Source organism: Otolemur garnettii, unplaced genomic scaffold (genome assembly GCF_000181295.1).
Source record: "Otolemur garnettii isolate 467f Iridium unplaced genomic scaffold, OtoGar3 scaffold00131, whole genome shotgun sequence".
NCBI classification, from domain to species: Eukaryota; Metazoa; Chordata; class Mammalia; order Primates; family Galagidae; genus Otolemur; species Otolemur garnettii.
Window position 1 is genome coordinate 3,404,387 of NW_003852526.1, and position 23,937 is coordinate 3,428,323.

At 35.5% G+C, this 23,937-nt stretch overlaps 1 protein-coding gene across 9 annotated transcripts in view; it reads left to right on the forward strand.

Moving 5' to 3' along the window:
* The window catches only part of BBX (BBX, HMG-box containing), a 279,317-nt gene that overhangs the window by 202,551 nt on the left and 52,829 nt on the right, over positions 1-23,937 (forward strand). For all 9 annotated transcript variants that reach the window (XM_003798195.2, XM_003798196.2, XM_023518213.1 and 6 more), the window contains 3 exons: positions 11,160-11,240; positions 14,623-14,697; positions 21,873-21,953. In XM_003798195.2, coding sequence (XP_003798243.1) covers positions 11,160-11,240; positions 14,623-14,697; positions 21,873-21,953 — 237 coding nt within the window. The remainder of the gene's footprint in view (positions 1-11,159; positions 11,241-14,622; positions 14,698-21,872; positions 21,954-23,937) is intronic.

Here is a 23,937-nt window from a genome sequence, read left to right on the forward strand (position 1 = left end):
AATAGTTTGCATTTGTGGAATTCCTCTATTCTCCAGACCTGTTTAACAGAGGCCAGTCAAATTAACCTACAGGTCATGTTATTTTACTACATTCAGGTTTTTGAGATAGAAATTTACAGTCTTCAACCAGAATCGCTGTTTGGGGCAAAATAGCAGTCAGCTCGATTTTATTGTAGATCTATATATATATATTTTTTTACCTTTTTCCCAAACTGTTATTATGCCTCAAAACTTACAGCTAAAGCCTATTCAAATAGTGGTGTTGGGATAGATGCCGTATAAACTACATCATAAAAGTTTTTTGTTCTTTATAGTTTACATTTGGAATCCACAGTTGTTGACTATGTATTGATTTTAACTTAATTATTTTGAGTCTGTTCAATTCAGTATAGAAAAAAATGTATAAATTGTTGTACTGGTTGTTATTTATATTGTGCTAAAAAAGAATACATGTTACTGTGCGCCTTTGCAAACTCGTTATTCAGCAGGTTTGTACCTCCTGACACAAGGGCATTATCAGGCATCGTTTCCCTTTCTGACATACACTGCTGCCTAATGGCAGCTCAGACTCTAACTTCAGTGTAGAATATACAAATATGTTCCATAGGTGAATGTTAGAACAATAATGCACACTTGACCTTTCAACACACTGAGACTCATCTGATTTTCCAGGAATGAATTACATTGTAAAAATCAACATCATCTTTTCTAATCCATTAGATCATGATTCTCAGCATCTTTTAGCATTCTTCTGAGTTTTCAAGTATAAATGTAAACCAGTCAACATCTGTAGGACTTATGGATGCTAGTCAAAGAAAAAGCCCTGTGCACGCGCCCCCCACCATTTGTTTAAAGTTTTGCATTTTGGGCTGTTTTCAGTGAGAAGTTCTCTTACTCCGTCTTAAGAACGTGTATATATATATATGTATACACACACACGTATGTGAAATAGAACCTAAGGGGCTTATATACATGGGCAGATGAGCCTAAGACAGATGTAGTAAATATGTATTACGTTTTCCTAAGAAAATTAGCTGTATAAAGAGGTGAGAAAAATACAGAAATTTTATATTTCTGACATTTGGAATAAATACTGTGAGGTCGGTTGGTACTGTTAGGTAGGACCAAAGTGACACTTTACAAAAATTCTGTCACGGAAAAGGTCTGATCATAATGGCTTTTTAAAATGCTATAACAGAACCTTGATTCTGAAACATGAGTCTTAAAGGGAGAAGGTTTTCTTTTATTCTCTGATCTGAAACCTTAACCACATAGAAAAAGTTCTCAAAAAGGTATTTTTTAAATATGAAAATTTTAATATAGGATTTTAAAAAGTAGTTCTAGAAGGTAGATAGGCTTACTGTAACTGAATTAATAAAGTCCTAGATAAGGCCTATACTATTTCTTAGATCTACTTGAAACGCTCTTAGAGTTTTTAGAGAGAAATTACAGTTTCTTGAGATACCAATCTGCAAATAATAACAAGCAAAATGTTTGCATTATTTTTTTCCTGTCTTCTGATTAATTCTCAATCTCCCATTATAGATTTTTTACATTATTAGACCAACATTTTTTTGATAGTGCTGTTACTGAGCCTCATATCCATAGTCTCACCTGTGGTAATTGTGTCTCTGATGAACAAAAAGGATAAATTTTGATACACAGTTTGTTTTGGTTTGTAAGTTTTTTACATAATCGGCCGTATTCTTTTTAAGATTGAGAATATGAAAAAGCATAAACTATTTGAGATAAATTTTAAAAAACAATGTTTGTTATTAAAGAATTTATTGATTGAAGAAGCAAAATTGATATATTGAGCAAGAAAGACATGAAGGAGTGACTCCTGGCTCAGAATGGCAGACTAAGCAGGCCTCTACTGCAACCCTATGAGTTATAAGCAGAGAAGTCTCTCGGGGAAATAACCCCATAGTTTGAAGGAAATGCTTATATGTACTTTTAAGTGAATATGTACTTTTAAAGAACCAAAACCAAACAAACAAAAAAATAGAACAGATAAAAGGTGTTCACATCAAACTCTGGGAAGGACTAAAGAGAAATTAAAGAGTTAAGCCCTTACATTTCATATCAGATAGTTACTAAAGATGAGAATGCAATACATATAGGCCGGAAGTGGTGGCTCATGCCAGTAATCCTAGCACTCAGGGAGACTGAGGCAGGTAGATTGCCTGAGCTCATGAGTTAAGAGACCAGCCTGAGCCTGAGTGAGACTCTGTCTCTAAAAAAAATGGCTGGGTATTGTGGCTGGCACCTGTCCCACCTACTTGGGAGGCTGAGACAAAGGAATCACTTAAGCCCAGGAGTTTGAGGTTGCTCTGAGCTGTAACGCCACAGCACTCTACTGAGAGTGACAAAGTGAAACTCTGTTTCAAAAAAAAAGAAAGAAAATGCAACGCATAAAATGTAAGTAGTTCATCCATAATTACTAGATATAATCTCCAAAACTAAAAATCTTCTATTTATTACTTACTTCAATGAAAATGTAAAGCTAAAACAAATTTTTGAAAAAGGCAAGGAGTGATTCGATTCAGAGGACACGGTATGGGCAGATAATATATCTGTGTGTATATATATGTGCACACACACACACATATATAATGTATAGAATAGCCTGGGTTCATCTTGGAAAGGACAACACTCAGTCTCAAACTTAAATGAGCAGAAGAAAGTCATCTTCACTACAACAGGAAGAGGGAGGGTTGGGAGAAAGTAGAAAATAGAGGATTATGACTGATGAAAAGCTTTAAAGGTATTGATACCTATTTGAAGGTATCAATGTCTATTTAATCACATTTTCAAATATATGGGAAGTACCATAGACTTTGGACCTTTTTCCTCCATCCTATGAAATAGAGATAATAATGAATAATACCTGCTTGCCTCTAAATCCCAAAACTATTATGAGGATTAATTAAATAAAACCTATAAGGTACTTTTACTCTCTGCAAAGAATTCTTGTAGTTAAATAGTATTGTGAACTTAACTTATTCATTTGAAAACTTAAGTTATATCAGGCATTACTTCCATAAGCTATATAACATGCCTTACCAGCAACATGAGTGCATGTGCTTATACATACACATGTGCACGTACACACAGTTCCTTGTCCATTGAAAAATTGTAAGAAATTGAAGTTGTAATTTTTTTTTTTTTAATCACCAAATGTTCAAGAAGGAGACAACTTTTAATACCTGGGAGAAATCAACATGGGAAGTTCAGGTTTAACAGAATAGCTGAGTTAGCATCAAAGTTAGTAAGAAGATGCCAGCAGGCGATGGCACACTTCCATTGAGGAACTGTAAAGGTCTTATGTTTTTAGAATTGAGCAGTAATGAACTGTATGCCATCTTTTCATACATGTAATCATTTGACGAGCATTTATTTAATGCCTTCTAACTGCAAGGCTCGTCAGGGAAAAAACCAGACAGGACTATCTGCTCTCATGGAGCTGAGATTCAAATGTTTAGAGAACTCCACATGGAACTTCTGGCTTCAAGGGCACTCATGTTGATTTTCCTTTGTTGACCAAAGTTCAAAATGAAAGAACAACAAAATCTTGTTTATTCAAATTCATATGTGATTGAAATATGAAAATTTAAGTATCCTTTATCTGAAATGCTTAGAACCAGAAATGTTTTGGATTGTTATTTAGTTCTTTTTTAATTTTGGAATATTTGCATTTTTTATATATACATATATATATACATATATATATATATATTTTTTGCAGTTTTTTGTCTGGGGCTGGGTTTGAACCTGCCACCTCCAGTATATATGGGGCTGGCACCCTACTCCTTTGAGCGACAGGCGCTGCCCGAATATTTGCATTATATTTAACAGTAGGAATATCCCAAATCCAAAATCCACAATAGTCCAATGAGCATTTCCTTTGAGTGTCACTTTAGCACTCAGATAGTTGTAGATTTTGCAGGATTTCACTTTGCATTTTCTGATTAGGGATGTTGACTGTGTAATGAATATATTTTTGTTTTATAAATTTGTGTATCAATCTTTGACCTCTACCAAGAAGCCCTCATGATTTCCTGAGTCAAATTAGATTCCTCTTCTTTGTAATCTTTTATAACCCTCTTAGTTTCATACCTTGTAGCCCTTGATTATATTTAGTTGTATACTTTATTATAAGCTCTATAATAAAAGTCATGTGCCTTAAAATTCTTCTTGTACTATGGATAAGTCTTAGCTCTAGAAGACTTTAAACAACTTGTGATCAGGAACAATGAGAAGATTTAAACTGTGAAAGGCTCCCCACTTGCCTGCAGAGTCATTATTAGAACAACTAACATTTATTGGACACTACCTCCACTCAAGGCACCATTCTAAAGTGTATTACGTACGAGTAAATATTAATCCTTGTGACAACTCTATGAGTTACCTCATTTACCTAACAAGTAAATATTAAATTATCAGATGAACTAGAGGCAGAGAAAGGGTTAAACGCCTGCCCATGGTGGTGCAGCTACTCAGTTGCAGAACTGGGATTAGTCTTTCTGTACCAGGGCCTCCAGATTCAGCCCAACCCACCTGGCCTCACTCTGACCATTTCTTGTGTGATGTCCCCCATTATATAAATGAGCAAACAAGGTCAAAGAAATGAAATAAGTTCTCCAAGGAGATAGAACGTGGAAGTTATGATACTAGAATTTTAACCCAGTTTTTTTTTTTTTGCAGTTTTTGGCCCCGCCACCTCTGGTACATGGGGCCGGCGCCCTACTCCTTGAGCCACAGGCACCACACATTAACCTATATTATTTTCAATTAAATGACAAGATAAGCAAAATCTGTTTCAGTATTTGTTAAATGAAGCAATGGTTATGGTCATATTGTAAATACTGACTTTAAAATTTAAAACAAATACAGATTTGTTAATAGATATAATTGAAATTTTTTACCTTTGTCATAATTTCTGACATCAGTGAAATGGGAACATTTATTTTCTTGCCCTTTGGTATATTTGAGTTAATTTGGTATGTGCCTCTCTTGGGCTACTGTATTCGACTCTTGCAGGATTTTTAAACCCATTGAATTCTAACCTGGTTGCCCCAGTTCCTGTCCCTACTCCCATCAAAGCTTTTATTCCCTTCTCATAGTTTTATAACTTTTAAACACATTTTGTGAGAAAATATACTTTATTTAGATTCTACATCAAAAAGGAAATGGGCTCTCTGAGCTTTCTGTCTTCCCGGGACAACTGCCCATTTTGGTTGGAACTGCCCATCCTGCTGAAGAGCCTCTGCCATCGGTGGGACCCCAAGCAGAGAATCAGTTCCTTTTGCCAATACTTGCTTGACAATCATGTATCCTTAATGAGTTCCTGAGCTGCATTGCTGAATTTACATGCCCTCCTGGGTCGCTCAGAGATGAAGGGAAGGGAATTGTGGAAAGTGGGCAGCAAGAAAGAGCGGGATACAGAACAAAGAGGTGAGAGCTGGTGGTAGTTCCACGATGGGCAACATGTTTATATACGCTGTTGCATTTTATCCTCACAGTGCTCTGTGAAGAAGGCACACTGGCAGGGTAGCCTTGTTATCTGCTTTATCAAATGAGGAAACTGAGGCAGAAAGATAATGTGGGTTGTCTTAACTGCTGCTGCAATTATTTGTAGAAGTGGCCGTAGTCTGCTCTGGACTCCCATACTAGTGCTCTGCCACACCGACTATAATTACAGAATTTTGCTCGTAAAGTAAAATCAGTGCTCATAATCCTGATGCCCTGAATAAAAAACCAGGTCCCTATTCCTTTCAGTGAGATGACTCGCTGGGTCTTCTGATTTGGGGGCACTCGACTCTGTGCGATGCAGATTGGTCGTGCTCCCCATGGTAGTGCAGCACTCTTGCCCCAGTGTAGTACACAGGTAGACAGGTGCAGGGCTTCAGTATTTAGGTTCTCCTTGAACTCCAGATGGCAGAGTGTAGTACACGGGTAGACAGGTGCAGATACTAGACTAGATACAGGTAGACTCTGGATGCCCCAGTGTAGTACACAGGTAGACAGGTGCAGATACCTTCAGTATTTAGGTTCTCCTTGAACTCCAGATGGCAGAGTGTAGTACACAGGTAGACAGGTGCAGATACTAGACTAGATACAGGTAGACTCTAGATGCCCCAGTGTAGTACACAGGTAGACAGGTGCAGATACCTTCAGTATTTAGGTTCTCCTTGACCTTTAGATGGCACCTCTACCTTCTCTTTTCCATTGAGACACTCCTGTCTCTCTCCAAGCCACCTTATGTTTCTCAGATCCCCTCTTCCAGGGAAAGGCTTTAACCTCCCTGAGAAACACAGGCATTGTATCCTCACCCTTTTCCCTCCACCCTGACATCTTTGCAATGACCGAGACCTGGTAATTACCGTCTCTAATTTAATTGGGGCCCACATCTCAGTTGGTTTATTTCCTTAACCTTCTACTTGGTCTCCTGCCTCCTATCACTCCCCAGACAAGGTCAGTTACCTTTTACCCTCCACAGACAGAATTATCTAACTACACGTCTTTCATCTGGCCAAAAACCTTCACTGGTGCTCCCCACTGCCTTCCCCCTAATATTCAGACTTCTTAACAGAGAATTCAAATTTCTCTCAGTCAGATTGTTTCCCACCCTACTCCCACAAACCTGTATCTCCAGCCACACTGGGAAAGGCACAGAGGGTGCTTGCCACCATCCTTCCCTACCTGCTGTTACCACATCGTTTCCACACCTTACACCTATCTTCCTTCCACCTGTCCCTACATGGAACAAAGGCTGCTTCTCTGTCATGCTGTGTGCCTTGTAATATTCCACCATCATGCCCTTACATTCTTCTATGTGCAGCTGTCCCCTGCACATGAGTTGCAAGCAACTTAGGGGTCAGGCACACTCTATTAGTCATCATTTCATTCCCTTGTGTGTACTGGAAAGAAGAGAAGGAGTGTAAGCTTCTTGAAAGCAGCAGTCTTTTTGGATGGCATATACTAGGCACCTATTGAATATTTGTTGAATAGGTAAGTAATAATAGGATTAGCAAGGGTACAGTTACAGTTCAGATATAACCAGTGCACATACCTCTTTTGTTGACCATGTGATCTTCACAGTGCCAGCCATGTGTGGCTGTGGTCTTGTGCTTTATGAAATAGGGATGGGCTCTTGATAATAATCTGACTTTCCAGAACACTTACAGTGCATATTACCAGCTTGATCTTGTTTCATATCAGGGGCTGGATCACTTTTATATGTATGTAGTTATCACTGTCTGAATTGCTTCTATGGAAAAAAAATACTACTTCATCATAATTCTTAATTATACTAATCATTCCGCTTCCTTGGTTATTGAGAATTATAGTTAAATCAAAGGGAGGATTGAATTTGAGGGAAGTGGAATAGCTAACAAAAATCACGATAGTGTTTTTCTCTTTTGAGCATAGAGCAACACCTAGTGGCTTTATAGATTATTGCAAAGACTATTTCTAGAAAAAACTTCTCGGATTTTTTTCCTCTCTGTATTCAACCACTGCTTATTTAGTATCATTCCTTTCCCCTTAATAGTAAACAAAAATCTTTGACTACTTATGTTCTGTTATATTTAGAAAGTAATCTGGCTCTGGCCATAGGAATGGATGTTTATCCATAAAATGTGACCCACCTAATAAAAGTAAGCAATAGTAAAGTAACTGAAATGCAAATAGCAAGACAGTATAGCACAGCACAATGTTTTAAACATTTCGCTAGCTCTGGGACCCTCTAATTAATTACATTACTGAGATAGGAGTCTTTTGTGGAAAATAATCTCCCTTTCACACAAATAGAATTCTGTATTTCATTATTAAATGTATGATATACATTTATTATCAGTGCTCGTATGCACACATACACACTTTATTGAATGCCTTATTAAGCACTCAAGAGAGAATTCTACACATATACATTTGCCATATCATTGAACCATGTTTACATTTTGAGATTTTAGATTAAAATATGTCTAAAGATATATGTATCACATATCACACAGATTTATACCTTGTTAAGGAAAAATACATTTTACAATTATACTTACCTTGACAACTTAGAATTATAGTTGTAAATACGCATTGTATTGAGCTGATGCCTTCAGTAGAATTTGAGGGACTGCTCTAATTTGTTTTTGAGTATAATGCTTTATGACATATTTGTGCCCATTTTTCTAGTTTTTCTGTTTCATCCTGCTATTGCCCTTGTTTCTTCCCTTCCCAACCCTCTTCCTTTTTCTTGTCCCCACGTTTGGCCTCTTCTAATGTGCTGTTTCTCTCTTCTGTGAAGTAGAAGAAACAGCTTAGCAGAAACCCAATGTTCCTGGCCTTGCATTTGGTGCTGTTTCCATTATACTACACTGAAGAGACATGCTAAATTCACAGTGCTTTGAAGTAACTGTAACCAGATTTTGAGAGTGGACCTGGTTAATTAGAGTGAAATGCATAGCCTTAGTGATTCTGTAACTGCTGTTTTAACCATTGGATGGCCTTTGTGATACTTCCTGGCCAGGTCACTGAGATTCTTCCTATTCACATATACATCAAGAGAATCAAGTTAGTGGACATTGTGCATCTGCTTTGTGTCAGATGCATGGTCAGCACAAACACATGTGCATACAGACTTCTTTGTATAGTACATAGTACAACTGACAAAATGTACAGAAGTATAAATGCCTTGCTAATCCCTTACACATGAATTCTCCATTCAAACAAAGTTTTACTTAAGGCCACCCTGCCTACGGATTTGCAGAGGGTATCGTTAGAGTCTTAAAACTTCATGACTTGGTACTCTCTAAATGATAACTAAAAGAAATTTGAATTTTCTTCTTACTGTTAAAATGAACTCTAAGTCCAACCTGCAGCCTGTGAGCTTCATGGTGAATTTGTGAGGACTTTTTTTTGCTTACCTGTGGTGTCAAGATATCACAAAAAGTATGTACAGATCTTTTTTGCTAATTAGCTTTTCTTAGTGTTCTTGTTTTTACTGTGTGGCCCAAGACAACTCTTATTCTTCAAATGTGTGGCAGAAAAGAAAAAAGGTTGCATATACCTTCAGGCCACTGGCTAACATACCTCTTCATAAATGGTAACTATTATTTCATGTATCATGGGGTCCAAAATAAGAGTATGTTATATAGATGTCATGCAGTGTAACTACCCTAAGTGATAATGTATTTAGGTCTAAGCACCTTCTGTAGATTTATGTCTTCTGCACACCTATTTTATTAAACCTTTCTGAAGACATTTTATAATTTTAATTAATTTAATAAATCAAATTTGATTATATACCAAATAAGCCAAGTGCATAGGATTTCCTTGTAAACCAGAGAAATATCAATTTTTTAAAATTATAAATTACAATAATATATTTTGTTCAAATATTCCTTCCAATAAAGGAATTCCCAATCTTTTAACTACTAGTTTCATGATTTTTTGGCCGCCTTTTTAATGTGTTTTGTCTCCCTGGTGGGACATTTGGCACAACATGTCAAATAGTCAAATGACAATAAGGGAGTCAGGCTTTGCAGCCAAACCACAGGTGGCAAATTAATGAAAGCTTTAGCACCTTCTCCATGGTGCTTATCACTGGGAGAAGGTAGCCATTACTCTTTAAAATCCAAAAGTGACAATTAAAATTTCAAATGCTTGCTCCTGCCCAGTGACCTGTGAGGCTGTTAGAGAAACACATACCCAGTAAGAGGTTCATTGAGAAACTGTTTGGGGGACCATAACCTGGGTGACTGGCAGCTCTTTCCTTAGGATTTACCCATCTCACTTAATCACATGCACCTGTTACAATTACACTGGAAAAGATTTAATGACTCAGGAAAATTAATGTATGTTTATTAAGTTTTTTTTAAAAAGAACATTCTGTGACTGTAGTATAGTATCTGATTTTTGTTGAAAAACTACATATATACACAACTTAAAGAATATATTTGGAGGATTACTAGTACTTACCTTTTACCTTGGAGAAGTAATATTGCAGGTGATTTTTCTCCTGTATTTTGTTTATTTTTATTTGTATTTTCAATAAACTTGGATTATTTTGTAGTCATAAAACAAGTTGTTAATAAGTATTTGCAACTTCTGTTTTTCCTTTAAAGTGAAAGACAGCTTTTTTTCTAGACTCTCTAATTTCATCATTCAGGAAGATGGGGAGGAAAGGCACTAATGGAGGACTTTTATTACTTCATTTAACAAACACTTGTTGGATAGACACATTGTGGCCAGGCAGTTTGGGGAATAACAGATTAAAAAGGCCTCTGGGAGAAGATGTACAGTAAAGAAATACTGATATCTTGTGTTAAGTATTGAATAAAGAATGATTTTGAATGTTAGGGAGGGATAGTCATTTATCTCTTATCCGAAATTCTCTTCATCTGTAAAAGAAGAGGAGATAAGAGCAGAAGAATAATTAAATCTTTGCCTCTGTAACATTTTGAGCCTCCTACAGAGTTTTGAATTACAGTTGACTAAGTGGTGATGTCACCCAGAGGCAGCAAAGGGTCTATATTAAGATAAAAGAGGAAATGTGTATCCTGAGAAGAGTACTTGATTAATAGAATTTTTTTTAAAGTGATGTTCCTATAACTGCTATTGCTAGTGACAATAGTAAATAGTAGAAAAGAAAACATATATTGGGCAAATACTAATCTTTCTAATATTGGGGCTTATGTATAAACATGGGAAAACTCTAGATATCAAACGTTTGACTTAACTTTTGTTTCTCCAAGAAGTCTTGCATTCCCGGATCTTTATTTATGTTTTCACATATCCAGGTTATATGCAATATTGAGGAATGTAAAAGGAGCAGATATTTTTTTGGCTTTGGTGGCAAAAGAGATCAAGTGGATGAGTCTGTAGAAATTTCTTTTAAGTGAATGTTGACCTTTCTAAACTGCATTATTCTCTCCATTTCCTCCTATTCGTGGTATCGTTAGCAACCAAATGGTCACTTGTATAGAACTTCTCACAATACCTACATTTTTTGTACCAGTATTGCCTCAAATTGGGGGGAAATAAAACCATTTTTTCCTTAAAATAGGAGTGTTCTAGGGGCCATTTGTCTCTGTTGCAGGTTGCAGACGCTGACCTTGTGCTGCCTTTGCTAACCTTGTTTGCACTTTGCTTTGTTTCAGATATCCTCTGGCACATGCAGGCCTGATGTTTCAGAATCCCCTGAATTGCGTCAGAAGTCACCATTGTTTCAGTTTGCTGAGGTAATATATTGCAATTTATACTGAACTTCATGAAGAAATTATAAAGTGAACCTCAATTTGGGCTGATGATAGTAAGAGAAAGCAATGAAGAATTCTGCTCAGTTCAGTGAACTGTAAATGTGAAAACAGAATCATATTTTGGAAAAGTTGTTCTGGAACTCCAGAGTTCTTAATTAAGGAATGACTACATTTATGTGTTTATAGAAGCTTATTTGATCATATTAAATATTATTACATTTAAACCTTATATCAAGTCTGAAGGTTAAGACTACTTCCAAATATCGTCATTTACCCAGACCCAATATGAGCCCTCACTGATTAAATTTTTCCCTAAGTTTTAAGCTACCTGGTCTTCCCTTGGTCATTTAAATTTTCTTTCACTAGACATTCCCTGCACTGTCATCTTTCCTGTCATTTTCTCATAATATTATAGTTTTGCACAGGGGGAGCATATTTCTAATATCTTTTTTGGTGTTTCTCTCAATATTTTGTTGCCATAACTGCTTTTCATACTGGTACATCAGGCCATTCCTTCAATATACCTAAATGCCTTCCTAATATCAACAGAATGTTTTTAATATATATAAAAACATTTGTGTGTGTATATATTTGTTATATATATAGTTATATGTATTTGTTTCATATATATTTAATATTTGTATATAATGTGTATATGTATTGGCTTTTTATATATTTAATAGTAAATATACTTATTTATAATTATTTTATAATTTAATATCTATTGAATATTAATATATTATGTAATATATATTGTGTATAGGTAATGTGCATATATTTGTTTTACATATATTTAATATATTTAATATATTTAATATTGGATATATTAATATTGAATAATATTAAATGATAGTATATATCATATATTAAATTATAATTAATATGAAATAGAAATATATAACAAATATATACACACAAATGTTTTACGTATATAAAAACAGTTTACATATATAAAACCAACATATACACACACACACATTTCCTCACATGATACTTTCTTTTTATCTGTCACTTTTCTTTCTGCCTCTGTGTGAGATCTACGATACATTCCAATTATTTCTTACTTGTTTCCTTAAGAATTTAGTATGCACTTTGGACTTCTTTTCAATAGCAGTTACAGCCATGTTAAATAAGATGCATCCCAACTTTAAAAGCACAGAAGCTTAGTCATCCCTGAACTTGTAAAGATCTAATGAAATCTCTAAAATTTCATATGAAATTTTGGGTGTCTTAGCATACGTACATTTTTGTGGCTTCCACAGTGTGCCTAAGATTCCAAAGAGATCCCTGACCTTACTGCTTTTATATAAAAGGTCCCTAACATAATTGAACTCTTTATCTTAATATTAATTAATAAAAGTATCTTTTTGTTTAGAACTTGAGAGATGCTTTTTAAAAACTAGATGGAGCTGGCTCAGTGCCTGTAGCTTAGAGCTGGTGGGTTTGATTCCAGCCTGGACCTGCCAAACAACAATGACAACTACAACCAAAAATTTTTTTTAAAAAAGCTGAGTGTTGTGGCAGGTGCCTACAGTCCCAGCTACTTGGGAGGCTACGACAAGAGAATCATTTAAGCCCAAGAGTTTGAGGTTGCTGTTAGCTGTGATGCCACGGCACTCTACTGAGGGTGACATAGTGAGACTCTGTCTCAAAAGAAAACTAGATGGATCCTAATACTGGTTCTAGTTGGTTCACAGCCTGATTTAATTATTAAAGGTTATGCATTATTATTATTATTGTTGTAGGTTATGCATTTCCCCTTACATAAACTGTTTATTTTCTCTAAGTTTTATAGAGGGTTGGTAGGCATAAAAAGTAATGTCTAAAGTAAGACCTACTGAGTTTACGATTCCTGAGACTCCAGGAAAATTCCTGTGAGTTCATCTTTGCATCTTGTAATACTTGCACGTGGTGGTCACTTAAAATGACAAGCTTGCACATGGTGGTCACTTAAAATGACAAGCTTCAAGTAAAGTTCTACAATTTCACCCTTGAATGTCTTCAAAATTCTTGGTTAAACCTTATCCATTCATGATGGTTTATTTGTATCTAGTTTGTTAAATTGGATCTGGTTGATCTTTTTTCTTCTCATTGATACTTATTTTAAGAATGCTTATCTGTCTTATTGAAAAACTGCAGTAGAATTAAATTTTACTTAATGGCTTCAGCAGTAAATAAAATCAATAATTTTGCCAATCTCTATACTAATTCTTTCTCATCCCCAAACATCACTTTGACACTGTATCACCATACATCCCCATTGTTTTTCTAACCAACTTAATGAAGATGGAAAAAGAGATTTTTCTGATTGAAAAGTTATGATTAAGGTGCAATTACTGCTTAGTAAGTACCCTTTCATAGAGTTGGTAAACACCATTGCTTGCAGAGAAAGACTTTTGGGGACTGGGTATGGGCTAAAGTTATAATGGCCAGGCGTTCTGCTCTTGTGAATCACTTTTACCTTGTTTTGTAGCTGGATAAAAAAGCTTTGTTCCCTTTGGAACCAAAATTAATAACTGACCTTGCTCTCCAAACATGCTTGCAAAGTATTTCCACATAGTCCTCTGAGCAAGTTTTGAAAGAGAGTTGATCATAATTACCAAGTGTGTTTCACAAGGTCTCTCCTAGTTGTATCAAGTGTGGTATAGCAGAATGTTCTATCCACTGTCAGACACTAAAGTTGTGTGTGTTTGGGTTGGATGGGAGGATGCAGATGTTATAAAAGAATGGGATGCCTTTTATATTTAGTGAACAATTTATTGAGTTCTAGTGCTGTGTCTGTTAATGTATTTTATGGCTTATTTTTTTTTCTCACCATACTCCTGTAAAATGGGGATCATTGTCATCATCAGTTAACAACTGGGAAATTTTACAAGTCTCAGAGAGTTTGGCTGAGCTGCCTGAGGTCATGTCAGGAGTAAGCTGAGAAAAGGTACCCTGACCAGCATCCAGAGGCTTCTGTCACAGTCTTTAGTAGAGCTAACAGCCTAAAGGGGGTGGTGTAGGGAAGAGAGAGAAACTGGTTTTACTTGCAGCCTCCAGCTTTTAATAATGTATTTTAAAATGAGGAAATTCATTTCAACAAGTCTCTTGAATACTTGGTGTTTGAAAAATGCCTGATATCCTCACAAGGGACATGGCAAATGAGCCAAACTCAATCTTTTTGTTCTCTCTAGTCATCTGTTTTTAGAAACATGGCCTTTGTCTTTCCTTTATCATTTGTACTGTTCTTCTGAAAGGCACTGAGGGTGATGACTCATTTTTTAATCTTTATCAGTGTCTACAATAGAAATATATGGCAGATTCTAATGGTCTGATGTGGAAAAATATCCTGTGCATTAAAAATTACTTGTTTTTCTTTCAGATATCTTCAAGTACATCCCACTCTGAAGCTTCTACAAAACAGTGTCAAGCCTCGGCCTTGTTCCAGTTTGCAGAGGTATACCTTTTCCTAATGTTTGTTGGGCCCAGAAAAGCTGTTTAGCCCAGGAATATTGAAATAGAGTTTTAATAACATACAGTGAACTTTAGACACGCCTCTCGCCTTTATTAACATAATGCACACAACAGTATTTATTGGTTTTTTTTTTTTTTTTGCTTGTCTTTGGTACAATCATAGTCAAATTAACTTCAGGTTTTATACCCATTTTTGTAAGCATTCATTAAAGCATTCATTTGGAGTCGGCACTTACCAGTAATTTATTTATTTACCTTGTTTTTAATTTATTTTAAAAGCTTGGAAAAACTGCTGTCAACATGAAGGCCAAAGGATCCAATTTATTAAATTTTTCCAATAGTGAAATTCAATGTTGTAATTCATGAATAACTCTCTCACAGCAAATGCGGTGGTGAATCCTACCTGTTAAGTCAGGTTAAATTAGCTTTCAATGTGATGTAGCTTTAGCCAGTATTTTTATTGGTGCTTAATCCCAGGCTTAGATCAGGTCAGCTCTTTCAGGATCTTAGATTTCTTTAGTTTGTCAGCCAGAAAGAGAGCACACACCAGTCAGTGTTTTTTTGGTTGGTAAGCTGAGGAGGCAAATCGGATGTTCTTTAGTTTGCCGTAAAATCCGTGTCTTCAACCATATGCTCATTTCTAATGAGCCTACGTGACAAATAATGAAATGTATATAGTTTATGAAAATGAGATGCTATCTGCTGTAGGTCTTTCCTCTTTCCTTTTTTGTAATTCCAACAAAAAATGCATGTCATATACTGAGCCATTTTTTATAGGGTTGAGAGAAAATGACAAGCAGTATTGTTCTGTTTAATATTAATGTATTGAATCACTTTGATTCATTTGAATAAAGAGTGCTACATAAATGAAATGTAAAATGATATCCTTTTAGTGTGGGGAAACCTAGCATCTTTTAAAATGAGAAAAAATTGCTTTCAGCTCTTACATCAAAAAATAAAATTATTGCTTCCTTTTGGGACGCTTGTGTCAACCTCCGTGACTTTAATCTGTTTGCCAGCTTATGTATTCGCTACCACAGTATTTGCCTTAGCTGCTGAGGACTACTCTATAAAACTGATAAAAATATGTACTGTTATTTCATAAAGAATAATTTGCTTAATCTGAATAGATTATAGTTTTGTTATAATTTTCCAGTATGATAAATAAGAGGTTATTGTCACTGTCTGGGGGGAAATACTTTTGCTTAATTATACTTCTTTGCTTTCCTCCAGTTCAGCTGTTCTCAACCTGTGGGTCGCGACCCACAGAACTGTATTAAAGGATTGTGGCATTAGGAAGGTTGAGAACCACTGCTCCAGTTGTTAATACCCATTTATTTGATGCTAATATTTTTTTTCCAGAGTTAAAAAAGAATTTTGGCATGGTGACTAAATTTATTTTTAATGTTGGCATCTGAGCCAGCCTCATCTAGCCTTTCAGAAACATTTTTTTTACAAAACAATTTATTTGCCATAAATTCTGCTTGATTAAATTCTACATTCTGTAGCTTGAATATTAGAAAGGCAGTGGCTCATCATTGACACACCTGATATTTACATTTGCATTAGCTACCAAGAGTATTCAACTTAATACCAGTGTGGAATATTTGAGCTGCTGCTGGTACCTGTCTCACACCACTCAGAGCAGGATTAAGTGTTATCTAATCGATGACCCTCCTCAGATTCATTAGGAGCTCCTAAAGCCCTGGCACAGCTCTGAGGGACCAGTCTGCTGTTGTAATAGCCGCTATCTTGTGATTCTGCAGAATGAGATCCCACACCTGTCATAAACTAATTTGTCCTTGCTGCTCAGCATACACCTCAAAGCAGGAGATTTGGTCCATGCCTCTTAATTGTACTAAGTTTTTTTTCTAAGAAAGAAAAGAACTTCTTGCTTGGGAGAGAGTTGGGCAGGGAGACATTTCTGGATGCCACCTCTCTGCTCAACAGCATTCGCCTCCTGAGGTGTTTTGGTTTTTTTAAAGTATATGTAGGATTTGAGGAAACTTTTAAAAAAAATTATTAATTTGAAAACTGATTAGGAGTTGTTTCAAGTTATTGAAACAGGAATGTGTATCTGACAGAAAAATCAAAATAAAATGGGTAAAGTAAAAAAGTTAAATTTCTGTTTTGCACTAGAATCCACATTGCTTTTCCCACTTACATTTTTCATAGGTTGATCATAGCCCTTATTCCTAAGCAAATTAAACAAATTACCAGATCCTTGTTTATTTAATTATAAATGTTATATGTGATTATACAAAAGAAGTTCATGGTTCTCTCAGGTTATATAATCTCATCTAGTCACTTTCCATATCTGACCCAAGAGAATTCTAAGTTTCTGTTTCTGACATCTGTGATCAGACTGTATTGCCAGTCCAATACTAGGCTGATTTATTTAAAACCAAAATAAGAGTGCCCCAGATAAATGAACAAAATTATCTGCTAAAATCTGCTATGAGCATATATATTACAGTAGGAATAAAATAGGCTACGATTCCTGTGATATCCCTAAAGCTCTTATAATTATTTCATAAAACACTATCACCTTTGAGAAAACCCAAAGACTTTTAAATTCTTGTTCTAATAAAAGGTCTCAAACTTTAAAATATATCAGGATCACCTGGAAGGTTTGTTCAAATACAGAGTGCTGAACCCCACCCTAGAGTTTCTAATTCATTAAGTCTGAGAATTAATATTTCTAAAAAGTTTCCTATTAGGGAATCACAGTTTGAGACAGTTGTTGGTTTTATTAAACCCCTAAATTACTAATTCATTATTGTTAAGGTGCTTTTTATTTCTGAGACCTAATAGGGGAAAGGTAGAGAGCAGAAGGGATAGATGTACAAAAGAATATTATACAGTGGATCATTTTTTACCACCATCCCTTTTCCAGAGGTATACAGGCAATCCTCAAGTTACAAGCAAGATAGGTTCTGAGTTTGTTCTTATGTTGAATTTGCATGTATGTTGGAACAGATACATGTACCTATCACCTGTAATAGCCTCTGTTTGTAAGTGTGATCATACGTCAGATGTTGGTAACTCAGAGACTGCCTGTGTATACACTTAGAAGTGAGTGTTTATATTATTTAACCAACAACTTTCTCTTTATAAACACTTTTAGCTTTGTAACATCATTTTAAGATCAGGCATGCAAAATTCTTAGAAACTATTTCTATAAATTTTATTTACAAAATCTTGTAATTCTAGGAAGAGATTAGCTGATTTTTGTCTTAGAAATGGATCATTTATTGTATAAAATATTTATCCAAGAAGCATACTAAGTAAAAAACAATAATCCCTGGTAATTTCTTTAAATTGAAATGTTTTCCTCACTGAGTCATAGGTCACTGTCTTACAAGCTGAGGATATTTTTCCTTCTTAACTGAATGATCAGTCATTTTAAAGCCCATTGAAGTTACTGGTAACCTATGTGAAACATCAAACCAAACAAAGCACATTTTGTTTGTAGATTCTTTATGAATGTTTACATTTAAAAGGAGAAAAAGAAGTATCTAGAAAGAAATACAGGGTGCAGAGAGTGCACCCCCCTGTTTCTGCCTGACTTTCTGTCACTCATACTCCTTGGCAGATTCAGCTTGGCCCATGTGAGGTGCCATCACACTGTGTTTTCAGACTCTGATCCATTAATTGGTCAGAATGAATTTCTTATTTGCATTTTTGTTGTTCATGGGTAGATTAACAAACACATATTTCACTTGTGAGGCCTAGTTTACTAAAGACTAATGACCAAATATAATGTCAGAAGGAAGTTACTCTCTTCCATTAGAAGAGAGGTGTGACAGCCACGACCAGTCCACATAGTCTCTTCTCTGCCGTGTGGCTGCTGCACCCAGAGTATACCTTTGCATTGAAAAATTACATATTTAATTTGAAGATACAGCTAATCTGAATAATTCAGACAAATAGATTTGGACAGTGAAATTCTTCTGAGAAGACATTTACTTTGCCAATATAAGTATAACTATAATGTCACTAAATTTAACATATTGTCACAATTGGGTATAAGCTATGGGATACAGGATTCATTTTCATGATGGAATGCTCAATATGTTACAGAATATTACAGTCAATTAAATACACACATACACTGCAACTAATCAGTGAGTGTAGTATGTTTTACTGGAAGCATTAATATTTCTTTTAAAGGAAGGAAGACCAATCTTCTTCATTAGTGTTCATTTGTTTTTGAATTGTTTACTCATTCAATAAGTATTGGTCTTTTTCTCCCAGGCTGAAGTGTTTCTAATATCCCTCACAATTGCAAAAGACTTCCACCATTACCTAATGGGATTTTCATCTTTACCACCTTTCCCCTGCCATTCTCACCCACCTCAGGCAGCCATAAAATGAACAATTTAACATCCAAGGTGATCATTTTTCTTGGCACATTAGGTATACCTCATGTACTATTATACCCACCTTTTTGCTAACTTTTATGAATGAATACTGTTTATCCAAACATTACATAATATTCAAGAGCGAATGCAGTGGAGTTAACTGATTGGATAGCACCATTCAATTTAGGGAAAGTAAAAAGCCGAGCCATAAATACTATCCAGCATGGCCCCTCCCACCGATGCAGTAAACACATGGTACCCTCCAGAGCCAAACAGTCCTTTGAAATCAGATATTAACTCAGTGGTTCTTACTCGAAAGGATGTGTATATCTGGAATTGAACAATATTAGCAGGAATGAGCAGTGTGTAACAAATCAGCATTGTACAAGCTATACTTGAAATCGAAGGCATCAGCATAGGTGAGATTCCTGAGAGATGATGTGTTAACATAAAAAGAGAGAAGGCCCTAAGACAAAACGCTAAGGAAAACAATTTTCAGGAGATCACTTGGTAGGAAGGAGAGCCAACCAGGAGTGGTGTGAGAAATAGGAGAGCAAGACCCCGCAGTAATAGAAGGCCAAGGAGGAGTTTTCCCTCACCACCAAGAAGCAGGGACCTGCAGTAACCAAAGCGGCAGCAGAGGGAGCCAGTGGAAGAGCTAGAAACAGCCTGGCTGTGTAGTGAAGGGCACCCAGCTTGTCATCCTTCAGAAATCTTGAGAAGTCCCAGGAGTATGTGACAAATTTAGTACTCTACTAATTACTACATTTAGTAAGTATCAACCTCAAATGTTGCCATTTTTAATTATGTTCAATTTCAGTTTATAACTAATTTTTGGAATTGTACTAAAAAGGTACTTAAATATTAGTGTTAATAATAAATCACTATTGCTAATAGTTGTGCCATTTATTGAGAGCATAATACTGCTGCTCACTAAAAAACATCAAGCCTAATCGCCACAGGTAACGTGGGGCAGGCGTTATTATTATAATTTGAAAGTGAGGTAAATGAGGCTTAGAGTCTTAATTATTTGTATAAGTCCACATAGCAGAAAGTAACAAATTCTGTTTGGCACAAAGGCCACATTCTTTATATTACAAAACCTTGGATCATGGGATGGGCATTTATGTTCAGTATTTCATTCTCTTAAGTCACTGAGAGTCAGTGATATATTGTGTTTGTTTTTTCTTAGTTTACTGATAACTTGAGTAATTGAGTTCAGTCTGTCTAGAAGTGATAGCAGTGGCATTTATCAGTGAGAATTTGGCTAGAGGAAGATATTCTAAACTTTAGAAAAATTGAGCCCCATAAATTTATCTTCTAAAGAAAAAATAAATGATACAGGAAAGCACTCAGTTAAAACTATAGCACCTAGGAGGAGAGAGTTCTCATAACCTTCTTAAAACAGACTCTTTTTAATGGCCTAGGTAGCTTATTAAATACACATTTCTACAAAAGCTTCTTATTCCACATATATTCTAGAGAGAATTTCCTGTAGCAATGAGCACCCAATCTCTTCTGAAGCTGACAACTCCAGAGAATCCCCTGTGGAACCTGGAGTCACCTGTAAGGTTATAGTCACAAGGCCGGATTACTTCCTAAATAGATTTGAGAAATAACTGTTGTAAACTAAGAAAGAATTCAGAATCACAGAGAATGTAAATAACTTAGACCATAGCTGGCTACTATAATGATGACAGAATTCCAGGAGAAGAACACTTTGTAAATATCTTTCAGAATGCGTGGTTCGCCTCAGCTCTTACTGAGGCTAGAAATGAAAATGAAGTTTTCATATAAAAATGAGAAAGGGTGGTGCTGTTTATTTTTATCAGTACCCAGTCACTGTTCAAGCAAATCTGCAGAAGACTGTGCAGTCATTGTAACATGTTTATATGTTGCTGTGCTGCAGCATAGCATAAACCCTTAACTGTATAACTTAGATTTGTGGTCTCGTCAATCTTCACATGTACATTAGAGCGTACTCTCAAAACCAGAGTCAATGTTTCATATAAAACTCTTAGGTTCTGCTGCTGCTGTTGTATTGCTTGTACATATAAATATATTGCATTGTTAAAAAAGGAGTGGCATGAGGGGGCTTGCTCTTTTGCCCAAGCTGGAGTTTAGTAGAGTGATCATAGCTCACTGCAGCCTTGAACTCCTAGACTTCGGTGATCCTCCTTCCTCAGCCTCCTGAGTAGCTGGGACCACAGACATTCGTCACTGTACCCCACTAAGTTTTCTTATTTCATTTTTTGTAGATGGCATCTCAGTCTGCTGCCTAGGCTGGTCTCAAACTCCTGGCCTTAGGACTTGCCAGGACTATGGGCATGTGCCACTGCACTCAGCATTTAAAAAAAAAAAAATTGTTGACTAACTTGATGCTATTTTCCCATAGAAATTATAAATATTCCTTTAAAAATGGAATTAATTGGTAAATGCACAATAACTCTGTCTCTCTTATTTCAGTCAGTTGATGAGTTAGTATTTAAATAGAAATTGAAATGTGTAACTCACTTTAAGGTTATAAAGTTAAATATAAAGCCTGAATTATGCAAGATAATTAAACAGCTACCCAGACACACCTGGGTTTTTAATTATTATTATTTTTTTAGGTTACTTACTAAAAATGATTCTCAAAATGGTCGTCCCAAGCTTGACATGTTTAAAGTTATTGGTACTTGGAAGCAATGATATTTGCATAAACTAAGTAATAATTGCTGAATGTATGTGAATGGGAAGCAGAGATTCTGCTATCACAATTAATATTCTTTATGTAAATTGTCTTTCAATATAGATTTCTTCAAACACTTCGCAGTTGGGTGGTGCTGAGCCTGTAAAACGCTGTGGAAAGTCTGCCCTCTTTCAACTGGCAGAGGCAAGTTTCTAAGAGTGTATTGAAATGAGATCTGCAGAGGTGGAAATCACAAAATATTTAATTATAATAGTGTTCCTTAAACTGTACTCTTTTCTGTGACCATAAAACATTTTATCTAATTTTCAATAATGAGAGGGTTAACCTGTAATTTGGGAAAGCAGAGTTTTGCTCCTAACAGTCATTAAACATTAGAAAAGGAATTTTCACAGGTAAAATTGCAAAATCTTTTTCACAGGTAATATCTTTAAAATAAGGCCAGTTTCTGTCAGATTGGTTGAAGAAGTCCAGCCTGAACACAGAAGAATAGCCTAGGTTATTTGCCTTTGCTCTGACCATCTATAAATCTCTTGACGGCAATACTTTTAAATCAGGTGGTTGATGTTTTTTAATTTCAGTTTTTCTCCTTTTTTTTTGGGAAGAGTTCATATGACATGTTTTAAGATCTGTTTTTAAAACGTCTCTCATTTATACATTTGATCTGATGTGAGCGTAAATTCTATTCCATTGGCAAGGTAGAAAATGTGCTTTTTTAAAGCCAGTGAAGGGCAGAGCCCTTGCATGGTATGGGGTGAGTCAAGGAGGACCATGCCAGAGCAGTTGTTGCCAGGATGGGCACAAGCAGTGGCCTTCTCTGCCTGGCGGTGACTGCTCTGCCCCAAGGGAACATGTGAAAGAAATGTTTTCAGTACCAGGCCATCCTCATAGCACTTTTCTCTGTTGGTGAGATAAATTAGGAGGCACAAAATGATCAAAAATCTATTATGCTAAACTTTTTCTTCCTTTTCTCCCATTTTTCTGGCTTCCTTCTAATGAGTTCCCTCTGAGTTCTGTTGTGAGAAATATGGTTCTTTTATAAATTATATGTACTTTGTTGAAGCTAATGGGATCATCTATTTTATAAAATTTCTAAATTTTGTTGTAATTCATATCATAAAAATTTGAGAGTTTTAAATACCTAACCTCTTTAAATTAGGCTTAAGCAACTTACCCAGATCTAAATTCATGATATAAAATGAAAAGATCTAAAATAATAAAATAGATAAACAGTGGAATAAACTAACTTAGTGTTGTCCCATACCAAGCTGACGTGCTTCTAGTGAAGACAAATTCAGACCCAAATAGAGGGCTACAAATGACTGAAAAACTGTAAGGAAAACGTTTGAAGACATCAGGGACTAGTTCTAAAAAGAGCTACATGAGTCAGTGCAAAGTAATATTTCAGATACAAATGAAACAGTGAACATCTGACTTTGGGGTTAGAGTTGCTGAGGTTGGGAACGTGTTTATTATCTTTAAGACTGTACAGATTGTCATAAAAATTTATTTGAAAAAAGTGATTATTTTTCTTAAATACAGACATGGCCTTCTGCTTTTTCTCATTATACAATTGTGTGTGTGTGTCTGTACACATATATACAAACATACTATCTCTTAAATATTAAACAACACTAAATTGTAAAACAAAGTAACTTTCAGTATTTCTCTTTATTAAATAATTTTTTGTTAAAAGTGTATGAACCTTTGGGGTACTATGCTGTGGGGAGGTGAACTCATCTTCTCATTTTCTTTCTTTAGCATAGTAGTCATTAAAAAAAAGTATTCCTTATTAAATCAGAGCTCATTAAAAAGCATACTCTTCTAATTTGTAGGGATGCATCCCAAATATGAAACAGATGCTCTGGTTTAACAGATGTTTAAATGCTGGTATCATAATTTAAAGAGGTAAAATGACTGAAATAAGCCTATTCCAATTATAGCAAATCAGCTTATGCTTAGTTTCATGAAACATTTGAGTAAAAATATATATTTTTGATGACATAGGGTTGCTAAAAAAATTATACAAAGAAAATCTTCTCATATAATTATTTGCACCAAATGAATATGATGTCTTAATCTAATACAGTATATTTTCCTGTAACATCCAAAAGCTGTCCCAAATTCCAGTTAAATAGATGCACAATAGATTAATCAGCATCTCCAAATA